Genomic DNA, 23649 nt, shown 5'->3' with positions numbered 1-23649 from the left:
TTTTTTTCGGAAAGCAATACTTTCCTTACCTATGGTAATAGGACAAGGAAAGTAAAAATAAAACTGTAACAAATGAGATTCTATCTTTGTATTTCTAAACAAGGCTATCATTCTGTGTCTTTCTATCGATTACAAAAGCCCAGCTAATAATGAGTCACTGTAAAGAGTTCATAAGAGTTGGAAATACATTTTGATTCGGACTGTATTGTATAAATTGGAAATTAGGCATACGCCTGTTGTGCCTTTTCTCATGTCAAATATTTGAACATAACACAATGAATAGATGAATAAAAACATACATCATACAGAATAGATATCACAAGATTATATCCCATGGTATAGATCGTTTATATTCCAAATTCCAAGCCGATTACTGTCAACTACTGTAGAATATTACTGTTTAGACCGGATGAAAGTTTAAGAACGACACAGTATTAGAGACTATAGTGAGGTCCACGTTATAATGACAGTATTTGATCAACTTTGGTTTTGATATCCTTGTCTATCATTCGACAAAGCTGGTGGTACTATCCATTTCTAGGTCCACAACGATGCCAATTATGTGTTTGACAGTGTAGAAATATAATTAATAAATTCAGAGAATCGGCATCGCTATTTTTCTATCTTTATCCACTGCCATTATAATGTGGACCTCACTATACAAGCGTCACATAGCTTCACGAAAAAGAACTACAACAACTATAGGCTTGATTCCACAGTGAAATTTGAAGCACAAACGCCCTATACCATGGATAATTTTATATGCTAAGTTATATTATCTCTATGTTGGCATGTGAAAGATGGAATAAAAGTCCATATGTTGATTTTGAATAAAATTCTATTCTTACAAAAGCCAAGGTTTCAACTTTTTGGCGAGGCTACTCTTATCAGGAAATGAAAAATATAAGTACTCTCTTTTCAATAAAAATTCATGCCAACAGAATTTACAATTTAGATGAATCAGCTTTATCAACTGTGCATGAATCACCCACGGTGATTGCATCGACTGACAAAAACAGTGGAACAATAAACAACAAGTAAATTTTATCTCTATTCTTGAACATGAGAAGAGTGGTTCATTTGCCTCCCTTCTATTAAAAACCTGATTTTTTTATCCACTTTATCGTTTCACTGAACGATTGCATCTTTATTTACTTCCTATCCTTCATATGCAGTTATATAATTCAATTCAATGTAATGATGTATTAAAAAACATCAATTTGTTCTATAAAATCTATAAGAATTTTTACCTGGTAGTTGGAAATATGTTTCTCTATAAAACAATCTAGGGTTAAGGTAGCGCCTGGATTTTATCACATCAATCAATTTTTTAGACCTATATATTTTTTTATTCAATTTATTTATTATTAAAAACACACAAAACAAGACAAAACAAAATAACAAAGGATTACAAAACAAATAAAATGTTACAAACATAAAAAACCATGGGCTTTGTGGTTGGGTGTGTTGGAGAAAAGAAAAAAAGAGAGGAAGATACCTATTTAAAAACAATAATTATTATGATAATTAATAGGTAATCATCAACTTTACATCAATTGAGGAAACTTAATAATTAAATTACAAGACTGATACTTGACACAATATCACATTGGTTCACAATAGAACTAGGCACCTAGATGGAAAATGCTACATGTAGGTACATAGCATTTTATATTGTTCAATTTAAGCAGGATAGGCTACTTACTTGTATAGTTCCTCATACGCAGTTAAATAGTAACTCAAGTCAATATCATTGTCATCCAACAAACTTGATTTAAATGAACTCTCAGCAAATGAAAGTTCAAAAAATTCAGATACCGATGTTCTGTTATCAGAGCACTGGTTTGACATTATTGATAAGATATTTTTCTTTGTACAAATTTTCAGTAGTAAGAGAGAATAGAAAAGAATGAGCAGAAAAGGAAACACTTGAACAATGAAATTATATTGGAAACGGCAAAAGCAAATGTAACAATAATCTAATACATCTTTAACAACATCGGTGCAAAACATAACCTACAAATCGATTAGCAAATAGCAAAGAGTTTGTTCTAAAAGCACAGCTAAAAGAAGGAGTCGTCGCTCGTCGTTCGATCAAGCTGCAAGCTCAAGTCGAATAATATTGCGCCTTTCTTGAAAGTGTTTAGATTTCCATCAGATTAAAAGTTTAATGTTTTTGAATTTATTTTTATTAATAGTATCTGAATAGAGAATGATTCAGTTCTATAAAAGCTGTTCATAGTCAAGAATTTGGGTTTCCTTTTTATATCTACTTACCTTTTTTAATATTATTATGAACCGTTCAAGTTTGAGGTTAAAAAGTGCCTATTGCTCACCAAGCTAGTAAACAGTATTTTTATATAACTTACCCTTTATTTATTATTGAATAAGTAAAAAATGTTTTTTCTAATCTACGAGGTAATATATAATTATAAATCTGATCACTAGCTTTTAACATTGAAGTTTTAGGTGTCTCAAATATCATTAATTCTGAAAATGGCATCCAACAATCCTGAATTTTATGTCTGTAACTTGAGATTGGATTCACCTGAGAACTCAACTATTTTTATAAAGAGTGAATTATGTGATACATTGCTTCAAATAGTTCTATTCGATGGTGTATTTACTTGGACTGGTAAGGTTGGTAAATATTTTTGAATATTCTAATATTGAAACAAGCAGTATTTATACGTTAGGCTATTCTTATTTTGATGTTAGTTAGACTTGATAGTATTAAATTTGCTACAGAATGTTATACATGGTTCATCTCGTCTTGATCTCCTCTATCGATCTATGTAGGTCTCAATGCTAGATTCCGCGGCCCATAAACTAAAGTGCCCCCTTTATTTCAGTCTTGATATCTGATAATATGCTTTTTATGCCGCATCCACACTCTTGTCAAGTGCATACAAGAAGTGTGGATAATAGATTCTTTGCCAGCGCGTCCTTTCTTTTCCTCCGCTCGCCTTTGCTCCGATATATATATATATATAATTTTTGTCGAAAGGAAGTCGAATGGCCAGCTGAGCATCCACAAATGATCACATTGTAGTTTGGATGGCAAGACCAGCGACTTGGCAAGAGTAAAAAAAAGTAAATTTGTATGGCTTTTGTTGGTGGGGAGTCCCTTGCGAGAAGGTCCCACCGTCTGAATATATAATTTAAGCCGTCAATGGGCCTTACGACTGTCATACCGACAGTTTAACGTGCCCATCCGATAACACGGGAGTGATCTGGTTAAAAAACTTTTGGTTATGATAGGGATTGAACCCGGGATCTCTGTGCTGCTACGCAAGCACTCTATCCACTAGACTACGGATCACTCCGTAAGAGTGTGGACTAGACATTATGGTATCAGCTTAGAGAAACTAAAACTATACTTCGTTCATCTCTGATATAAGTAACGTACCGTATCGTATAATAAAATAGACTTAGGCTTAGTTGAATTTCCTGCATAAAGATGCTCATAATTTTAGACAAATCAAATATAATTGATGTCGGTTGATTATTTTAAACCCCCCTCTGAAAAGGTTGTAACTTGACTTAGGCTACTTATGATTATTCAGTTTTGTTTTAGGAGTACTAGAGTATAAGGGTACTTGATACAGGTTCTTACTTAATACTTGAATCATTCGTCGTTGGCTGGGATAACCAGACAGACTGTGTCAAGGAAGACTTGAGGTACCTCTCCTCAGATGCTGGTGAAGCCATTGATCTTATTAGAGAATAAAGACTCATCCTCCAGTTCTGTCAGCGAATAGATGGGTGTGATCACATTGAATGCTTATATGTGCAAGTGCAAGCTTGGTTATGGATGATCAATGTGCAGATGAGAAACAAAATGTGGAATGAGCAATAAGAACACTTATACTGAACGCTTTCACTTGCTGGTTGCGTTCAGCTAGGCCCACATGTAAGTCAGAACGTGTTTCAACGTGCACTTGCACATACACACATTCAATGTGATCATTTCCTTGGGCGGTACCTAACTTGAGCCTAAGGTTACAACCACACTGAAAGCGGGGGCGTGGCGTGGCGTTGAGGAGCGTCGTGAACAATATCATGTTAAGTAATGAGCTAAAACACACTGGAAGTGTCTACTCGCAGAGCGGAGCGTGGTGTAAAACTTTGGAACAAGTTGGTTTTTTTTGGAGCGTCAAAGCTTCAAAGTGCGAGTGCCCGACTAATGTACATACTAGTAGTCTACTCTTGTACATAATAACGCACTTTTTCTATACTATATTTTCCCACCATCTAGTACACTAGTATATATTACTTTAATGTTTGCCCAAATTCCCCTGTAACGTGTATTATTTGATTATTCAAAAGAGAATATTCATCTACTACACTTTGAAATCAAAAGTAAGGCTATTCTAATCCATTTCATTCATGAAATATGCTTACCCTAGTTTATTTATTTACAATGAAAATTACACTTATGTAATAGCATTTGTAGATAAAATAATAAGGTAGTCCTTGTGCTATTTTTCTTCCAAATTTATAGGTGACAAAGTCCAAGATGAGGTGTACAATTTTTATAAAATTTTAGTCCAAAATAAACATGAAAACTATAAATTTTGAATTTAGATGGCTTGAATTAACAAATTAATTAGAAAATATTCCACTCAATTAGGTCTACCATTTGTAACGAATTATATTGAGCTATTTGAAAAAATTGGAACCATTGAAGCAACACAAACTTTTAAATTTTCTAATTAATTTCTAATTACAAGTCTTTCTTCAGCAGATATTGGATTCCTCCAATTAGTGACTTGTTTTTTCAAATCAGGCTTCACTCTCGTCAAAATTAATCAAAGGTTGACATTTGCATGTACTCAAAAAATGAGGACTCTTGCTTTCTTAACACATTAAAAAGATAGTGATATTCAAAAATAATCGACGATTCAAGTTAATTTCATTAACCCACTCTGTCCTAGCAGGCTTAGCTAATATCCAATACTTTGAGTAATTATTCTCACAAAGTAATGTCCGTGCAAACATGACGACGCCATTTTCTAGGCCCGTGACGCTTGACGCTCAGACGCTTCCAGTGTGTTTCATGAACGCTCTGACCACGCCACGCCACGCTCCGCTTTCAGTGTGGTTGTACCCTAACAACTTGACTTCAGTCCGTGACGCTTCCTGTGTGTATCATAACGCTCTGACCACGCTCCGCTCTAGAATGCCACGCTCCGCTCCGCTTCGTTTTCAGTGTGGTTGTACCCTAACAACATGACTTCAGTTTTCTTATCCTAAAATATTTCTTGAAAATAAATTCAAACCAGTAGGGGTTATAAATTCTAAATTGATGAGGGATCTAAACTCTTATATACATGATAAATTTCATTAATTTTCAATTAAGTTGTTTTAAAAATTATGTATTCTAACTTTGTATTTTTTGGTCTAATTTGCTCATACATTCAGAACCATATTCACAGAGCTAAAAGTTCATTTTTTTACAGATGCAGTCAGATGCCATTGCAATGTTCAGTGAGCAGTTGGGTCTATCCGTGCAAGAGTATATCAGTGAGTGCAGAGATGCTTTCAGTACAAACGGACAAGAAAAAGGTTTCATCTTTACACTCATAGATGATACATTCCAGTGGAAGAAAGAAAGTTTTGCATATGAGGATTCTATTTGGTAAAATAAATATAGAAAAGGTAAACAACTTCTGCTAAGTGATTCTTTCTTAATAAGATTTACTATTTATTCTTTGTGCATCAAGTATAAATTATGAAAAAATATTCTATCACTGTAGCTTTATGCCAATCTCATAAAACAACTTTCATTCTTCTTCTAGCCTATATTTGTCTATATAGGGGGGAAAAATAAGATTTTCTCAGAAAGTTTTGCTTCATATTCAGTTCAGTCTCTCATCAAACGATGATTAAAACAATGACTATATTTCAATTGCAATGATGTAGCCAATTCATGACAATCCTACCCAGTGCATAATACCATAGAGAAACAATATCATAAGTAGATGGTGTAGTAGGGCGTTTGTGTCGCACCTTTTACTGTTATCTCAAGCCGATAGTTTACATAATTATTTCCCGTGAAGCTCTGTTACGCTGGTAGTCTCTCATATTGTGCCGTTCATACACTCACCCGGCCAAAACAGTAAAAATCTACAGTAATCGGCTTGAGTTAACAGTAAAAATTGCGACATAAATGCTTTCTACCATTAGATATCTACTTATGCTATTGTTTCTCTATGATAATACCTTCCAATGATCGCATTAATTCCAGCATCATAAAATAATATCGGGGCACCGAGCTTCGCTTGTTATTTATTTATTGACTTTTGATAAACCGAACACAATAAAATTCTTTAAAATGATTGGGGAAGTACTAACAGGCACAGCCCAAAACTGTTTCTTTCCCGAATTTTGATTTATACACTATAAATAGTCCAGAAAGTAGGTTATGTTTCATACACTTGAATTCAGGTTCAATTTTCTGTTCAAACATTTGAAAACAAAAAAATTATAATTTAGATTATATACAAACCAAATTGAATAACACTCACTAATCACTTGAAATCGTCAAATAATGATCAACTTTGAAAATTATTATATACTCTAGTTTAGGAGAATTATCATGTCATGTCAACAAATCAGATTATGTTGATCAAATTGTCTAGCTAGGTAAAACTTCTTGCTGATTGATAATTATCACACCGCTGGAAATAATTCTGTCTCTCTTCCACACAGGTACACGCATATTCTGTTATCGAGAGATGACGAAATTATCATCTGTTTTCCAAGGATGAATTATCCTTTTAATGTCGTTCAGCGAGTTTTCCAAAGAATGAGACCTAGTGCAATCGAATCTTTATATCATGAACCTACTATGTTTCAAATTTCGTGAAAATCGTTAGAGCCGTTTTCGAGATCCGTAAAACATAAATAACCAGATATATAACATATAATCTTTATATCATAAACCTACTATGTTCCAAATTTCGTGAAAATCGTTAGAGCCGTTTTCGAGATCCGTAAAACATAAATAACCAGATATATAACATATAATCTTTATATCATATACCTACTATGTTCCAAATTTCGTGAAAATCGTTAGAGCCGTTTTCGAGATCCGTAAAACATAAATAACCAGATATATAAGATATACACAAATAGCTCGCTTAATATAATAGGATTCCAAGATGTGAATGAAACTCGATTGTCACTCTAGACACAAGATTCAGCCTTGTTTAATTAATTATTATATCAAAGGGACACCCATCTGGATTATAAACGACTACTTAGCTTGATGTACAATATCCTTTCTTTATTGACATGCTTAGTTACCTATCAGTTAACATATAGCTTGAATATTCATTGTTCAACTTTATATTTCCAAGTAGCAGGTAGCCCTTGATCTGCAAGGGTCTCATTAGAAACTTGACGTAATGAAATCGTGAAGAATTTGTGATAGTCCTATAAACATCCTCGGTAAATTAAGAATCTATAATGCAAAAGTTGAAGTTGAGTAGTTCAGACGCGATGTTGCGTCAATAGTGAATTTACATCCCGCGTCACTCGTGAATTTACTATCTCGTACGTGTCATAAGCCAATTATTTCCTTTATTTTAAAATATAGATTTTTTATGAGAGGATCTTCTCCTCCCAGACAACAGGAGTATACATCCTCCTGCATGTTAGGGCTCTAGACTCAGAAATAGAGTCCCACACAAAGTGAACTTATCTTGCTAGCTCATATCTGTGCGTAAATGAATGTATCTAAATTCAAAATTCTTTGTTTCTACTGAACATTGGACAAGTGGAAGAAACATAACCTACTTTTTGGACTAGTAATTTGGGGGAGGTCCAGTTTTGGGCTCCATCATTTATTCATTGGATAAAAATATTACAAAATCGGAATGAAAAAACAGGCGCTAGCTTGAAAATTCGATTACAAGGGGTTTTGTTTGCTGAGATAATTACTTGCTTAATTTGATACAGATGAACTTATACTATTATTATTATTATTATTATTGTCATTTGTTACGTGAAGCCACAAATCTGAGCAGAGCTCAAGTGGCATGTAACATGTCATGAACATTTTTCTATACAAAGTGTATGCATCTGTATAAACTCAAGGTATGAAGGCACCACAACATTCCTCCATTGTATAGAGACACGCTTCCACAAGTACATTAGTAATTGAAGACAAGAAAAGCCTATGACTACCACATAACCGTATTCTTTCAGGTAGACAATTGAAGAGCTTCAGTCCCGAATAATATGGTCCCTTTTCCAAAAGTGTCAGTCTGTGAGCGGGGTACTGATATACAGCTGAACTCTTTGCTCTTGTGCTATAGCCATGGCAAACTACATTTCCTTCAAATCTCTCTGAATTTCTGAAGACAAATTTTACAGTCTCAAGGAAGTGCAATGCTGGGACCGTGAGAAACCTGTATTTTCTAAAAATGGGCCTACATGAATTGGATGGCCGCAAGCCCTCCAAAACACGAACAGCTTTCTTTTGCATCTTAAATATTTTATATAAATTATTTTTACTATTCCCCCAAAAGAAGATGCTGTAGCGTCTGTATACTGAATCTCAAGTAATTGTAAAGGAAATGCTGGCCGCTAACGGTTGAACATGCATGTGTTTCGTCATCAGCAAGAGGCTTATAACATAAATAAACCATTTGAAAACTACGATTTGTAATGATAGAAAAATAATTTATCCTCAAATAGAGAACACACAAATAGATAAAAATTGAAGAAGCAAGAACCTTACCTCAAAAAATTTTGCTCAAAGCGTTTCACTGTGATGACTCGACAATGTAAGACGACTGTGTTTGTGCATGCATGTTCAACTGTTAGTGGCCAGCCTTACACATGCATCAGATGAAATTTATGCCTTGACTTGTGAATTTAGTTATCCAACAATGATAAAAACACATAATCCTATTATATTAAGCGAGCAATTTCTGTATTTATATATCTGGTTATTTTTAATAAAAGAAAATAAATCTTATAGCACCCTTTATTCTTTAAAAAACATTAAAATATAAAGAATAAAGGGTGCTATAAGATTTATTTTCTTTTATTAATTTAAAAGCAGCCCATGTCAATAAGTGTTTTATAAAACTGGTTATTTTTATATCTGGTTATTTATGTTTTACGGATCTCGAAAACGGCTATAACTATTTTCACGAAATTTGGAACATAGTAGGTTTATGATATAAAGATTCGATTGCACTAGGTCTCATCCTTGGGAAAACTCGCTGAACGACATTAAAAGGATGATTCATCCTTGGAAGAACAGATGTCTGTATAATTTCGTCTTCTGTCGATAACAGCTGTGTAATCATTCAATCAGCTTACCGTATCTCGCGAGAAATATTATCTAGAAATTTTATCAAAATAATCGATTTGTTGACATGACATGGTCTATCACTCTAAATTAGAGTATATCATAATATTCAAAGTTAATCATTATTTTACAGTTTTAAGTGATTAGTGAGTGTTATTTGTTATTCAATTTGGTTTGTAAACAATCTGAATTAGAACTTTTCTGTTTTTATTTAAATATTTTGACTCAAAATTGGACCTGAATTCAAGTGTATGAAACATAACCTACTTTTTGGACCATTTATAGTGTATAAATTAAAATTCGGGGAAGAAACAGTTTTGGGCTGTGCCTGTTTGTCCTTCCCCAATCATTTTGAAGAATTGTGTTCTGTTTATCAATAAATAAATAACGAGCGAATCTCGGTGTCCCGATATTCATTTTATAATATGAATACTTGAATATGTCCTACAATTGCTGGCCTAGGGTAGCATTCGTGCTCATTATTACTTTGTTGCTTATGTTCCAGACTCCGGTTGTTGACACTCTTCAGAAGATCATCAATGAGATGTTGTGTGAGAACCTCAATTTGAAGGAGAAACTGGATAGAATACAAAGAGAAAAGATGAATTTGATGCTGGGTAAGCTTTGTTTGAGTGGTCTAAAATTTTTAAAAATCTGGTGTGGTACACTCACACAACTTTCCTTGCTCATTGTTCTATAAGCCTCATTCTTAAACGTGAATAATATTAAGTGGAATAACGTAATACCGATTGGTGGCTGAATATTTAAAACTACGATCATACTATTGTATATATTGTTTTCAGAGTACATTAATTTGCCTTTGTGTAAATTATTGTGAAATTTGATGATTTTTTAAAAGTCGTCAAAACAGCTGTTCTACAAATAAAAAATATCGACTATGTGTCTTTTGAATAAACTGCTCTACCTACCTACCTCAAGCACGAGAAGGAGGTTACAAAGTTCATTTCTCAAGGATGGGGTGGACCCACTGTTAGTTTCCCAGGAAAGAGACTCATGCCAGTTGATAGAGCTGATAAAATAACTATACAGGGTATGAATTTGAAGAAAATCGGTCAAATCATTTTTGAGAAAATCGTGATAGAAATTTAACAAAATTCATTTTTCTCAAGAATATTACGGAGCTTCTGCAATTTTCTCAGAAATGAGACTCATGTCAGTTATAGGGCTTATAAATAGCTATCTAGGGTATAAATTTGAAGAAAATCGTTAGAGCCGTTTTCGAGAAAACTGTGAAAAACATGGTTTTTAGCCATTATCCGCCATTTTAAATTGAATTTTATCGAATTTCTTATTGTCGGATCCTTATGGTATAAGGACCTTATGTTTAAAATTTCAACTCAATCGGTTGATTAGGAATGGAGTTATCGTGTTCACAGACACACACACACACACCAACATCCAAAAATAATGTTTTTGGACTCAGACCTTGAAACGTATAGAAAACATGAAATTTTGGTACCTTAATGTTTTTCGGAAAGCAATACTTTTCTTACCTATGGTAATAGGACAAGGAAAGTAAAAACAATTGTAATGTTCAGAAAATATTATATTCAATATTATTGAAAATTTCGGATTGTTTAGTGTTATTTCCGGCTCTTATCAACCCTTCAAAATTCATCAGTCATATCTCGAATACGTATTCTCTGAGTGTTAATCTTTGGTGAGAACAGAAATTTTAAACTTAACCTCACTTTGGACTATTTATGTGCCAAAATCAAGGAATTGAAGAAGTTTTGGGCAATAGCCTGTTTCTCTTTCCAAATATCGTGTTTGTGACTGTTCTAATAAATAAATAAATAAATGAAATGTAGATATAACAGTAAATGAAGATACAGTAGAACCTCGATAATCGAACCTCTATAATTTGTAGTGGAAGCTCGGTCCCTTGAAAAACCTCTATAATTCATAGTAAAGCAATGTATTCTGGTCCATTTGATAATTAGTAGTAAAATAGAGCACTGAATTATCTTTAACCTCTATATTTCGTAGTTTTGACTGCGAAAACTGTATATTTCGTAGTTTTGACTGCAAAAACTCTCTATAATTCGTAGTTTTTGTTTTTTCATTCATCATGGATTAATTTGCTTCTGCGTTGAGAAAAGTTTCTCGATCTATTTCAGGCTAAACTGTCATGTTAAACCATTCTAATCCAATATTAAGACAACAACAGATTGAATTATAGCTTGAAAAATTTGATATCGCTATGCATAAGGGTCAATTATCCGATTCAATCGTGAAACATGATAGAAATTGATTTCAATTGTTTATTGATAGATCTGATGAAATTCAAAACTAGTTGATAATCTAATAGGCCCACTCCTATTGCATTTCGTAAACCAATAAGTTCACTCTGTATTTTCTTGTTAGTAGTTGGTTGCGGTGTAACCGGTTGACTTGATTTTTGAAAACGGATTGTGTTAACATAGCAGAAAGTTTTTCGTAAACCTTTTACTGACATGATTATAGAGTTCTTTGTTAGATCACTGAGCTATAACTCTATAATCATAGTTAACGAGTATTTCAAGTCATTAGGGGTATTCACAATGTTGTTTTAGCCAGCTAAAGTGCTATTTGATAACTGTGGATTGTGAACGCCCAATCTAGAACCATCTGCTATTAGCTAACTGCAGTAGCGATCCAAGCGGATAATTTGTGTAACTTGAAGTTAGTTTGAAACTTAGACCAGTTATAGAATAGACACGCTGGGAAGTCTAGCCTCTGAAGCCAACATCTACTGCCATATCGGTCTAAGGTTTGAAAAAGTAAGATTATAAACATATGGCTGCCGTTTTAAGAGAGATAGCGGACTCAAACCTGCGCTATCTGCTATCTCGTCTGTTAATTTTTTTCTAACGTACCAATATAGCATTGAGTTAACACAGACTTAGCAAATAGCTGGAATTTGTTGTTGGTTATCCATATTGTTTCCACTAGAAACATCAAATAATGTGAGTGCTTTTTCATTTTAAAGTTTTATAAAATTTAATAGTGAAAATAGCTGGAGATAGCGAATAGCTCGACTTAGCCCAGCTAACTCCAACATTGTGAATACCCCTATTATTTTCTTTATATCAGTTTGAAAATTTTTGATAGACTAGTTTGTAGATCGAGAGAAGTTGCAGCATCTCTTGAAATTCTCAATTTACATTAGAATAAATTGTTCCTATCAATACCTTGTCCTCAAATATTGCGTCTGAAGGAGTGATTTGTAACATTTTCTATTTGTAATTTCTGTTTCAGATAATAAGCACCTTATTGAAACATTGGAAGAGAGCAATAACATGAAAAATAGAATGGAAAATGATTTGTTTGAACGGTTTATTAAAGTTTTGAACTCTAAGAAAGAAAAAATCAAAGAGTTGAGACAGAATGCTCTTTCAAAAGGTGAGTACTTTACTGAAAATGATTTTCTGATTATCACTAGTGACCCCCTGGGTTGGAGAACTTGCTCAAGAACTGTTGTATTGGAATCTTTAAAACCCGCAACTTTTTATTATACAGAGTTGGTCAGAATTATGGAATAACTGAATAGGCTATTTCTTTTCAAAAATAATTCGACAGTAGGTTCCATTGGGGATCCTATTTGAAAAGAATAATTACTCTGTCGCTTCAACATCTTTGTCCCTCATATGAATCCAAATTCATTTTTGTTTTTGTTTTGTTTAATTTTCGTCATATAACACTACAGAATCAAGCAAAGCTTGGTAGTATATGACACGTCAAAACAGTAGGTTTTCTAAATGAGAAGTTGGTTATGTGATACAATATGATTTCGATACAGAGTTCCAAAAGAAAATAAATGGCGAAACCCGCTCAAATACAGGGTGATCAAGAAGTTCCTCCGCAGTGAACTATAAACTAAAAAACACTCCATCACTCAAAAACAAGTAGTATTTATAACAATAGCAAGGTGTTAATCTATTAAACTTACGTGTACATTCATTACAGTAGAGGGGAAAAAAGTGGGAGTAACTTGTGAAACGGGCTTCTAAACAGAACACAATCTTCAGGTAAAACAGAACGCAGGTACTGCGGAGAGACTTATTGATTGCCCGGTATATATATCTACTTATATCAGTTTGTTGATGTAAAAGTTGTAAATTATGTTGTATATTAACCAGCTGAATGTGTTAGAGCATGAAGGTCTGTCTGTGTGATAGCTCCCAAAAAGCATCATCTGATGAATGAATAAATAGAAAAACTGTTGTAATTGCATGCAATGAATTCTTCAGCTGACTAAATGATAAATCACAGCAAATTTTTGTCTTATGCATTTTAACATAGCCACCTCTAATACAAGGCCCCGGCCTACGATATTGCAACGTCGCAATGTATGCCTAGAATCGATTGGTGAAAAAGATCAGCTGGTATTTTTTAAATCTTTTTCACCAATCATGTATTAGATTCTAGGCCTACACTGCGACGTTGCAATATCGTAGGCCGGGGCCTTGTATTAGAGGTGGCTATGATTTTAAATGTTATTTGTTATATCCTTGAAAAGGACGAAGGAGTGAGCCAATTTTGTTGTCCAACGAACTTGACCTGTAAAAAGGTTCGAAGAGTACATGTTGAAAATTTGAAGCTGATTGATCAATTCTTTCTAAAGTTATTGTAGAACAAACAAACAGACGGACAAGTAAGTCAAGGCTGAGAACTCGCTAACGCTCGTTCAATCAATTGTTATTCCCAAAGGAATCTGGTAAAATCGATAGGTAATTAAATTCACTAAAAAAATTCAACATCGGAAGAAAATGTTGATCAAAAACTAAAATTCATCAAAATTGATTTTCTCTTCAAATTTCACTCATTTTTGAAAAATCATAACTCAGTACTCATTGGAGATAGAGAGTTCCGAATGATCTCATTTTATTCAGAATTTCATAATCTAGAAAAAAGGCGAGAGCAACTTTTTCGGTCCGATTACGAGATTTGGCAGAAATAGCTCAAAACTGAAAAATGAGCCGAAAATACGAGGTTTTTGGGCCACTCTGTATCTAGCACAAGGAAATTTTGCATGAAGAAATTGGTTCTGGACTTCTCCTATGTACCCAAATAATATATTAAAAAATCAGATTTACAATATAAATTGCAAGCACACCCCCTTTTTATGTCTATATTGACTGGACTATTTGTTATGCAAGTGATGTCATTGAATAAAACTTGATCTGATATTCTATTAGTCAAGATGATATATTCTTCAATGATTAAATGATGATTTTTTACAAATTATATTCAATAGTTTGTTCATTATTTTACTAAATTGTTGAAAAACGACCAGGCAACGTTGCGGAGTGATAGCGCTATCTGCCTTGACGAATGATAGACAAGGATAGCAACATAAATGTTAATCAAATACTGCCATTATAACGTGTGGCTCTCTATAGTCGGATGACATCCATTCCTTTTGGATTTCAGTTCATCTATAAAATTACCTGTTTGGTCAAAGTATTCGTTCTTTGTGTGTATTATCCAAACATTTCGAATTACACTAACATAAAGCAAAAACCTAACCTTCTTAACTTACACTTTCATCTTTGAATAATAATTAAAAATTAATCTAATTTTTGAACTGTTTTGTTACCCGTCGACAGCACACAAACCAATAAGGTGTCACTGGTAACGCCGATTAATTTAAGAAGAAATATAATCATTATATTTTTTGTACTCTCAAGTGATCTTTTTATAAATATTAAGGTGCGTACAGATTCACGCGCCGCGAACATGAGCAATTCACTTTTAATCAGCTGATGCCAAGCTTTTTATATCTGTAGCTTATCTGTATCTATCTGTATCTGAAGCTGATTAAAAGTGAATTGCTCATGTTCGCGGCACGTATATCTGTACGCACCTTAAGGTGTATTGTTTCAGAGGCAGTAAAATGAATTTGAAAAACAGGTTGTATTCATAGGTTAAAAAATAGGATATATTCATCTATAGTGAGGTCCACGTTATAATGGCAGAGGAGAAAGATAGGAGAACAGCGTGGCCACACCTATGTCTTGTCAATGCCTTCTATAGACGGTAGCTGATATAGGTTTATTGATGTAATATTAACTGTTTATTCTCGTTTTAAAGTAATCAATTATATTTCATCACGCGAGAAAATTTATTTTTCAATAATTTCATAATGATTTTTAATGATTAAGATGAAATATTTTGTTAATTAATTATTAATTCTACATTGTTGAAAGACGATCTGGCAACAGAGCAAAGCGAGAAAGAGATAGCGCTATCCGCTTTGTTGAATGATAGACAAGGATAGCAATACCATTGGTAATCAAACACTGCCATTATAACGTGGACCTCACTATAATCTTACAGTGTAGATGAACTGAAATCTGGAGAAAGTGAGACCCGCCTTTTTAGAATACTTTATCCATGTGATGTTTTATAATATTATACTCTTATGGTATCCTATACTAAGAGTTTAACCTATAATCTTATAGTATCTATGTGATAGTTTCAAATTCATTGTAACGGTTTGCTTCCACTTAAAATTTCAGGTAAAGGTGCACCAAAGGACATTGATAAATATGAATGTGATACGGACGTTGACAGTGAGAGTGAGGAAGAAGGAGATAAACAAGCGAGCAGTGCGTCAGACAAGGATGAAATGACTCCAGATGAAATGCAACTGTCAGACTCCGATGAACGGCTCAACAAATGCGTTCTCCTTCCCAAGAGAAATCGCCAGAAAACATCTTTAGGCAACAAAAAAGTTGCATGTCAACAGACAACTAGTTCCGGCTGTGATGATAAAAGTGAAAAAGCACCAACCGTTGTTCCTAGTACATCAGGTATGAAAGTAAATCGTGTTGCATTTGTTGATAGTGAAGATGAGTTACAGGATGGTCATCAACCTTCAGTTAGTGATAGGGAAAAAATAACACCCAACCCCAAACCTCAAGCAAATACTATGCACTCGCCCAAAAAACATGGACGATTCAGAAAGCAAGTATTTGAAGATGACACTTCAAAACCAGATTCAGAAATTGGTCCCAGTGCAGCCAAAGTGCCTAAGATAGAAAATGTAAGTTCCAGTGATGAAATTAAGTCTGTTGAAAGTGATAATATTTGTAATAAAATGCATAGAGAACCTGAGGTTTGTGTGAAAAGTGAAGAGTTTACAAGCTCTGAACAAGTTTCCGTGAGAGATCTTATTGATGGGCTTTTCAGTTAGTACTAAATCTACAATTTAATCATTATGATAATTGAGTTATTGATTCTTTGTTGGCCGATATTCATAATTTTTCTGAATATTTTTCTGATGATCACAAATATTACATTTAAAAGAGGTACTTGTGGTATTGAAATGAGTTATTGAAGTGTGTAGTGATCAGAGCTCGAAAATTGAATTTATGTAGTGAGAAATAGTAGGTATAAAAATTAATTTTTTTCAAGGTATGGAAAATTGAGAAGATCGCAATGTTTTTGTGGCAATGATCATTTTTATGAATGAGAGGTTTGGAATTAAAAATCACTTTCTGGCGAAAACATGTTGCATTTGTATTCTCTACTCCGTTTAGAGTATACAAGTACAATAATAATAGTTGTATTCAGAGTACAAAACTGCTCCGTTTTCTAGTAAATCTTTATATCATACTCTGCTAATTTTATCCAATTCTGGAAATTCCAAATGACTTGACTGTTAAAAAATTCTACAAGTTTGCTTGAAAATCTCCATAAGTTTTGTATGCTTTTGTTCGTTCCTGGTCTCAAGTTTTCTTGCTTCTTGAGTGAATTTCTCAGCTTCGTATAGCCTTTTCGATCAGAATAATGCCTCTCCTTTGCGGTAGTGCGACTTTACATAAGTTGGGAACCGCCCTTCAATGTGTGTGGCATGTTCTAGGCCTGCAAGAATCCTCCTAGCTTCATATGTGACGAGAAGATGCATTGTTCAGCATACTATCATTTAGATACTTTCCATATTATTTATAATTAATAAATATTTCTATTAATATTCATTTGTATAAATATTATATTTACTCAATATTTCTACCTAATATAATACAGGGCCCGGCATAAAAACCTGACGATTTTTGAGGGATAATAACTAAAGTGTCTTTCGTACAATTAAATCATATGATATATCAAATTGAAGATCAAGTTTTGCAATTTATAGTGAATTACGTAGATTACTCACAAAGTATTTTATTTGTAGATTATGTCATCCAAATGATTTCCGTTACTTTTCACACACTCACTTAACCTAATTCTAAAATTTGCCATTGCTCGCTCAATCATCACTTGTGGAAGTGCTTGAAATTTTCGTTGAATGACTTCCTTTAGTTCTGTGGATTATTGGCTGCTCAATAACGGTAATTTTGTTTATTCACAAAATCCCGAAAGATGAATATGTTCCTCGTCACTTGAAAGAATAACGGCATCCTGGTGGAAATTTTTGAGAATAATCTCGCAAGCGGCTTTGCAATGTGCCCAATAATTTGCATCAAGTTATAACACTAACATTATCTTATACAGATGAAATTTTAGGTCGGAATGAAGAATTCGTCGTACACTTCGATCAGAAATGGCTAGCAACAGCATGTTTCGCTTCTGAATGTCGTGGAGACCGTGTAACAGCTACTCAGGCGTTTTTGAGGCGTTCTCACGGTTCGTTTTCGTCCTGTTGGTTTCGTTTTTAAAGCGGACAACGTTTTCCTGAAATTCTTTACCCATAACAAGATCGTATTCATACTAGTAACAGGCGCGTGTCGATTTAAATTATTGAAGTGTCTGACATAAACGCCGTGTTTAAATAACTGAGTCATTATTTTTAAAATAAGCTACAATCACAATCGCTTGATGTTCACTTGACCACGACATACTGGCTACTGAAATGGCAAGAATAGGCCTATCGATGTACAACATTCCCAGTGGTTCAAACATAACAATTACTACAAAATCGTCAGATTAATATGCCGGTCCCTGTATTTACTTAATATTTCTACTGCTCCTTAATGGTGATTCAGCAGGTTAGCTTTTGGGTAGGTTTTTTGTCCAAGGTCCTCCGCAACATTGTAGAGCGAGAAAAAGTTGCAACGTGAAACTAACAGAATGTGACAGTGCAAAGTGGAAACTGAGATTCAGACATATGGGACTGCGGCCGGCCAATTTTAGATGGATTCGCCAAATCGGTCTCTCCATTTGAAATGCATGCCTACAGTCATTCACACATAGGGAACTGTGCTGCTGTCGTGTTGCATTGGTGTTGCGACTGTGTTGTTTGAGACGGGCTACACACTGGTATCGCAAGACGTGTCGTGTCGTATCAAATTTCATGAGACATGCATGTCTTTTGCATGTCTCTGTCGCTTGTCTCGTGATTTTCGGTTATCACAAAGCTGTATTACAGACTGAGCATGAGCAGTGACAAACAGTGCTCAGTGCTGGCAGTAGACAGTGGCTGGAGCGCATGCTCAGAGTAATGTCTCGCGCGACACATGTCCGATACACAGGCGATGCCTCAAACATCTGTCGCAAGCAGTGAGTAAGCTCTGATCTTACAACACAGGTTGGTTTCATATGCGACATGCCTCGGACATGAGATTTGTCGTAGACATCATGTCTACGACACCAGTGTGTTGCCCGCCTGAGACCTCTTCAAGGCCACGGTCTCATGCCCTGTGGGTTGCCGAAGCGGCTTCGGCTGTTTCTGTAGAGCCTTGGGCATCTTCGTATACACCTGCCGGCTGTTCTGGTTTGCAGATGTTTACCAGCGTTCTACCCTACTACCATCATGCAGTTCTAGTCGATACTTGACCATCTATTGTGAGAAGAGTATTAAAAAAGTGAATTCGGAATGGATGATGAAAAGCTGATTCTATTTGTACAAGTTTGTATGATCTGCAGCATGCATATTACGGTAATAGTAGGAGTTAATTTGTGGAAGGAAATTTCAATTAAAATGCAGTTATCAATAGATAAATGCAAATCTAAATGGAGGAATCTTCGTTCGTACTACAGGAGAGCTCTTTAACGGCGAAAACCTGTTAGCGGACAAGCCGCGATAAAAATGCAAAATTGGCGCTATGAGGATTGAATGGCCTTTTTAAAACCTCACATTCAAGAGAGAGAGACGGTGAGTGATTTGTCTCCGCATGAACATGAGACAGAGTTGAGTGTTGAGGTAGGTGATGAAACTAATGACTTAGGGACACCGGTGGTATCTCCAGCTACCACCTCTTTGTCACCAGCTCAGACTCCAGTTTCAGCTCGACCTCCAGCAAAAAAGCTCGACCTCCAGCCTCTTTTCATGGTTGAAATGAAATATTTTGATAGATTATCACTTTAAATACTTAGGGCCGCTTGCTCAGTATAGATTGCTAAACTCGATTAAGTTAATCGAGTTTAAGTTAATCTGAAAGTTTAAACTTGAATCGGTTTTCTCAGTGCATTTACTAATCCAGTTTAAGTTGAACTAGTTTAGCGTTAAGTTGGTAATAGAATGTCATCGTTTATAATATCAGGAAGGGTAATTTTCACAGGAAATTTGCTATTTGTTTACAAACCATCAGTAAATTGAGGTTATGTAGCTACTATTTCCTGGTTCAAAATCCACAGAGCTGTAAGCTGTACGGTAATAAAAGTGAAAAGCGATCAATAAATTCTTCAAAAAATAATGAAATGCTATATTACTATTAGAAACAAACTTATATTTAGTTGGCACCAAAAAATATAATCTAGAATGTAAGATAAAAACCTTATTTTGTTATGAAAATCTACTTAAATCTACTACGGTCTTCCTCGTTTATTAGAAATATCTCGAAAGCAAAATATCTCAGTTATGAGTTATTAAAAACATGTTTTCTAATGAAAAATCACTGATAAAAATTGTCTTATTTTCTATCGAGTGGCTTATTTAATCAAATACTAAATTAGCACATGCTTTACTCAAGCAAAACCGTTAAAAAAATTCTCTATCATCCCAGAAATTTAAATGATTCGTTTTTTGCCTAATTTTTCTCAGTTCCAAAATTTCTTCAGTCATCTTCATCAATCGTTTTGAAAACTTCTATCAATTCCTGTCAATTCTATCAATAATGATTCACTATAACCTAAATAATAATTATCGTCTACAGAAGCATTAAAAACAAACGTCGAAAAATAATTGACTATTAGCTGTTTCCCCATCAAATTTTAGATGTCTAGTTAATCCAAATTATTTGGTTTAAACCTCCTGTTTTGGAGGTTTAAACTTTCCCAGAGTTTAAACTCAATACAGAGTTTAAACTGATACTGCGCAAACGGAATTTTAGTTTAAACCAAAAAAATCCAGATTTGGTTTAAGCTTTAGCTTAAACTTACACTGTGCAAACGGCCCTTAGTCTTCAAACGATTTGGCAACGTTGCAGTGGTAGAAAAGGATAGAGCTATCTTCAGTGTCTAATGGCAGTCAAGGCTAGCAAACCAATGGTAATCAGGTGTTGACTCAACTTGGTTGTGACTATTGATGTAGGTGGTACCGGCGAAATGAAATACCCGGGGCGGATCAAAACTAGCAAACCACACTGCAAATTGAGATCAAAGGTATCTCTTTTCACCCTTGAAATTCCACTGCATTTCAATCTAAATTCTTCTTTATTTTCTATACATTGTGTGTATTATATCCTCTAGCTATTCCTTGCTATGCATATTTATATTTCCAATGTTATACGTCTGATAACTGCAGAGCACACTTCAATAACTTGAAAATAAATGGAATGGTTACATTGTAAAATTGTGAATGAATATAAACTTTTATTTATTTATTTACATACAAAAGCTCACAGAATAAATCCATGTCTTATATCAATATCACGAGTGTCAGCTCCCAATACACGTTTCAGAACATTTTAATTGTAAACTTGTTTTAATTTCTTGATTTTAAATGTGCATTCCATGAAGATACTCTATCACAAATCAAATTAGGTTTATCAATTCAAATTGAAATTGTTACTTGTTCAGGAATACGGAATTAGTTATTTGTGCAACTAGTGCGCAAAGTGACAGTTTGCTGCATCGAAAGAAACGTTTACGCCCGAGCCGTAGGCGAGGGCGGAATGGTTTCTTGAGTGCAGCAAACGAACTTTGCTCACGTATTTCACATTAAATTTTTCCTACAGTTACCATTGAATATGAAAAGTGGGTAATTATGGGTAAAATTGCCTGAATAATGTATGTGTGTTTGAATGGCGGGGGGCAGCTGTGTGGTGTGTGCTGTGGTGGCACTGTGCTGTCGTTGTCCTTGGTTATAATATCTACTTAATAATTAGCGCGTTGTGCTTCGTTGCACCTCTGCTCACTATAGCAGCCCATTCACTGTTACCAACTTAATTTCGATTTTCCTGCACTGGTGCTCCATATAACCTACTAACTATTTTGCGTTGTCATGCTGCAAATCTGGAGTACGCAAAGTACTCACTTTGCGCACTAGTGCGGAAAAGTGATTCTTTGCAGCCTGCAATCAGTGCACAAATGGTCACTTTTCAGGGTATCTGTAGGAAAAAATATATTTTTTGTTATAATAGGCCACTTTTAAGCACTTTTTCAGGTCTTCCTAGTAGCCTAGATTATAAAAACTCATAGTCCATTATAAGTGCATGCTAATATTATTTGGACTTTTTCTTGTATTAAAGTTACTGTTTATTCATTATTTTTCAACTTTCATATTTGAAAAAATACTATCTTTGATCTTTTGTTACCAAAGTTTGTTATAGGCTATGAAAATACAATTTATTGATGTACGATTGAGATTTATTTCTGAGAAAATTTCCACTTCTGAGCTTATAGTTATTGGTCAACTCAAGTGTACCGGTACCTGAACTTACATCCATATCAATCACATCAATCAATTGCGAAATAGAAACAGTCGACTCTCGTTAATACGAATTTGAAGGGACCAGAGAAAAACTTGGAATAATCGAGAGTGCGTATTATTGAGAGTCGACTGTAGTTGGAAACAAATGAATGATTGTCACAATGTTTTGACATATGAAGTGTTATGCCATTAAATTCTAAATAAATGATATAATCAAATATATTAATAATCATATTTACATTATTGTAATTTGTTGACGGTTTTAATAGCAATGTTGAAAATATTGTATTAGAATAGAATAGATCTATATTATTTTCTAATACTCAGCTTAATATTGTAATGTTATTCATAAAAACAGTACTGTAGACTACACCTCAATATGATTGAAGAAAATAGCTATTTATGTATTAAGAGCGTAATGCGCGACTTTATCGCTCGCGCAAGACAGTTATCATGCGACGCGAAGCAGAGCGTGATAATTTTGCAAGAGCGATAAAGAAGCATTACACGCGAATTACATACAATTTTTTTCTACAACTGCCCAAACCTATTAAATTACTTATATCGGCGGAGTTACAATCACCGACTTTTTAGTTTAAGATCTGACCTTTTGGCGAGCTGCTTACCATCAGCTGATTAGCGAGCGTAAAGAAACTCTTCTGCGCATGCGCGAATGATTAGCGAGCGTTAAAAAAATCTACTGCGCATGCGCGGATGGTTAGCGAGCGAAAAAGTAGATTCTCCTCAGAAATAAGCTGTTTTACGAGGAGAATTGAGTATGTAAATTCTTTTTTACACGCAGTTTTGTTGAAAAATTATTTTTTCGAGTCTATCAACGTGTAAATTTCATGTAGCTAGAAAGCGATCACTTGGACCATTATTCTCTTTAATATTTTAATCTTTTAATGTGATTTTAATTTCCAATCTAGTCGTTCAACAATGTTATAAAAAAACAAAGACGTGTAGTAAATGTTGAGTCATTCCATTAAAATTAGAATAGGTTATAAAAATTTAATATTTTGTGATTGTTCAGTATTTTATTTGATGAACAATAGTTTGAAATATTTATGCTAAAAATTGCATGATTTTATTCTCTACTGTACCAATATTGTAAAATGATTTGTTCAAAAAATGTCAATATCCAGCGTCCATTTCAAGACAATAAATTCCAAGGTATAAATTATGTATTATTACTGTAAATTATAGATTGTAATAAAATTTATTTCTGATCTATACTGCTGATGTATTTATTCCATTAATATCCTAAAAATACATTTTCTGTTATCCATAATTAACTTATATTGAGTGAAGTGAACTATTATTCCTCTTGATACAAAAATAACATATTTGTTGGTCTATAATTTGAAATCAACCTATTCAAGCATTTGTAATAGACTAATTTTGTTACTGGGCTTCCACAAATAGGATCATGAAATCTTATTTTTTTCTAGGTAGGCTAATAACCAAGAAGTGTGATAAAACTGTTGCAATAAAATGCATG

The 23649-nt window shown here is 34.1% G+C and overlaps 1 protein-coding gene across 3 annotated transcripts; it reads left to right on the top strand.

Annotated features, from left to right (window-relative positions):
- The first annotated feature begins 1663 nt into the window (after positions 1-1663).
- Positions 1664-23381, top strand: LOC111062449 (DNA repair protein XRCC4-like). 3 transcript variants are annotated; one of them, XM_039419762.1, is made up of 5 exons: positions 1664-2418; positions 5463-5661; positions 9834-9945; positions 12590-12733; positions 15853-19564. In XM_039419762.1, the coding sequence occupies exons 2-5, from the start codon at positions 5590-5592 to the stop codon at positions 16527-16529; spliced, it is 1005 nt and encodes a 334-aa protein (XP_039275696.1). In that variant the 5' UTR covers positions 1664-2418; positions 5463-5589; the 3' UTR covers positions 16530-19564. The 3 variants fall into 3 exon arrangements, with proteins under 3 accessions (XP_039275696.1, XP_039275695.1, XP_039275694.1); XM_039419761.1 differs by having other exon boundaries at positions 1664-2635; XM_039419760.1 differs by having other exon boundaries at positions 2114-2640; positions 15853-23381.
- Positions 23382-23649: the final 268 nt, after the last annotated feature.

Source organism: Nilaparvata lugens, chromosome 1 (genome assembly GCF_014356525.2).
Source record: "Nilaparvata lugens isolate BPH chromosome 1, ASM1435652v1, whole genome shotgun sequence".
NCBI classification, from domain to species: Eukaryota; Metazoa; Arthropoda; class Insecta; order Hemiptera; family Delphacidae; genus Nilaparvata; species Nilaparvata lugens.
The sequence above is the reverse complement of the archived record's forward strand: the minus strand, read 5'-3'. Positions and strand labels throughout refer to the sequence as shown.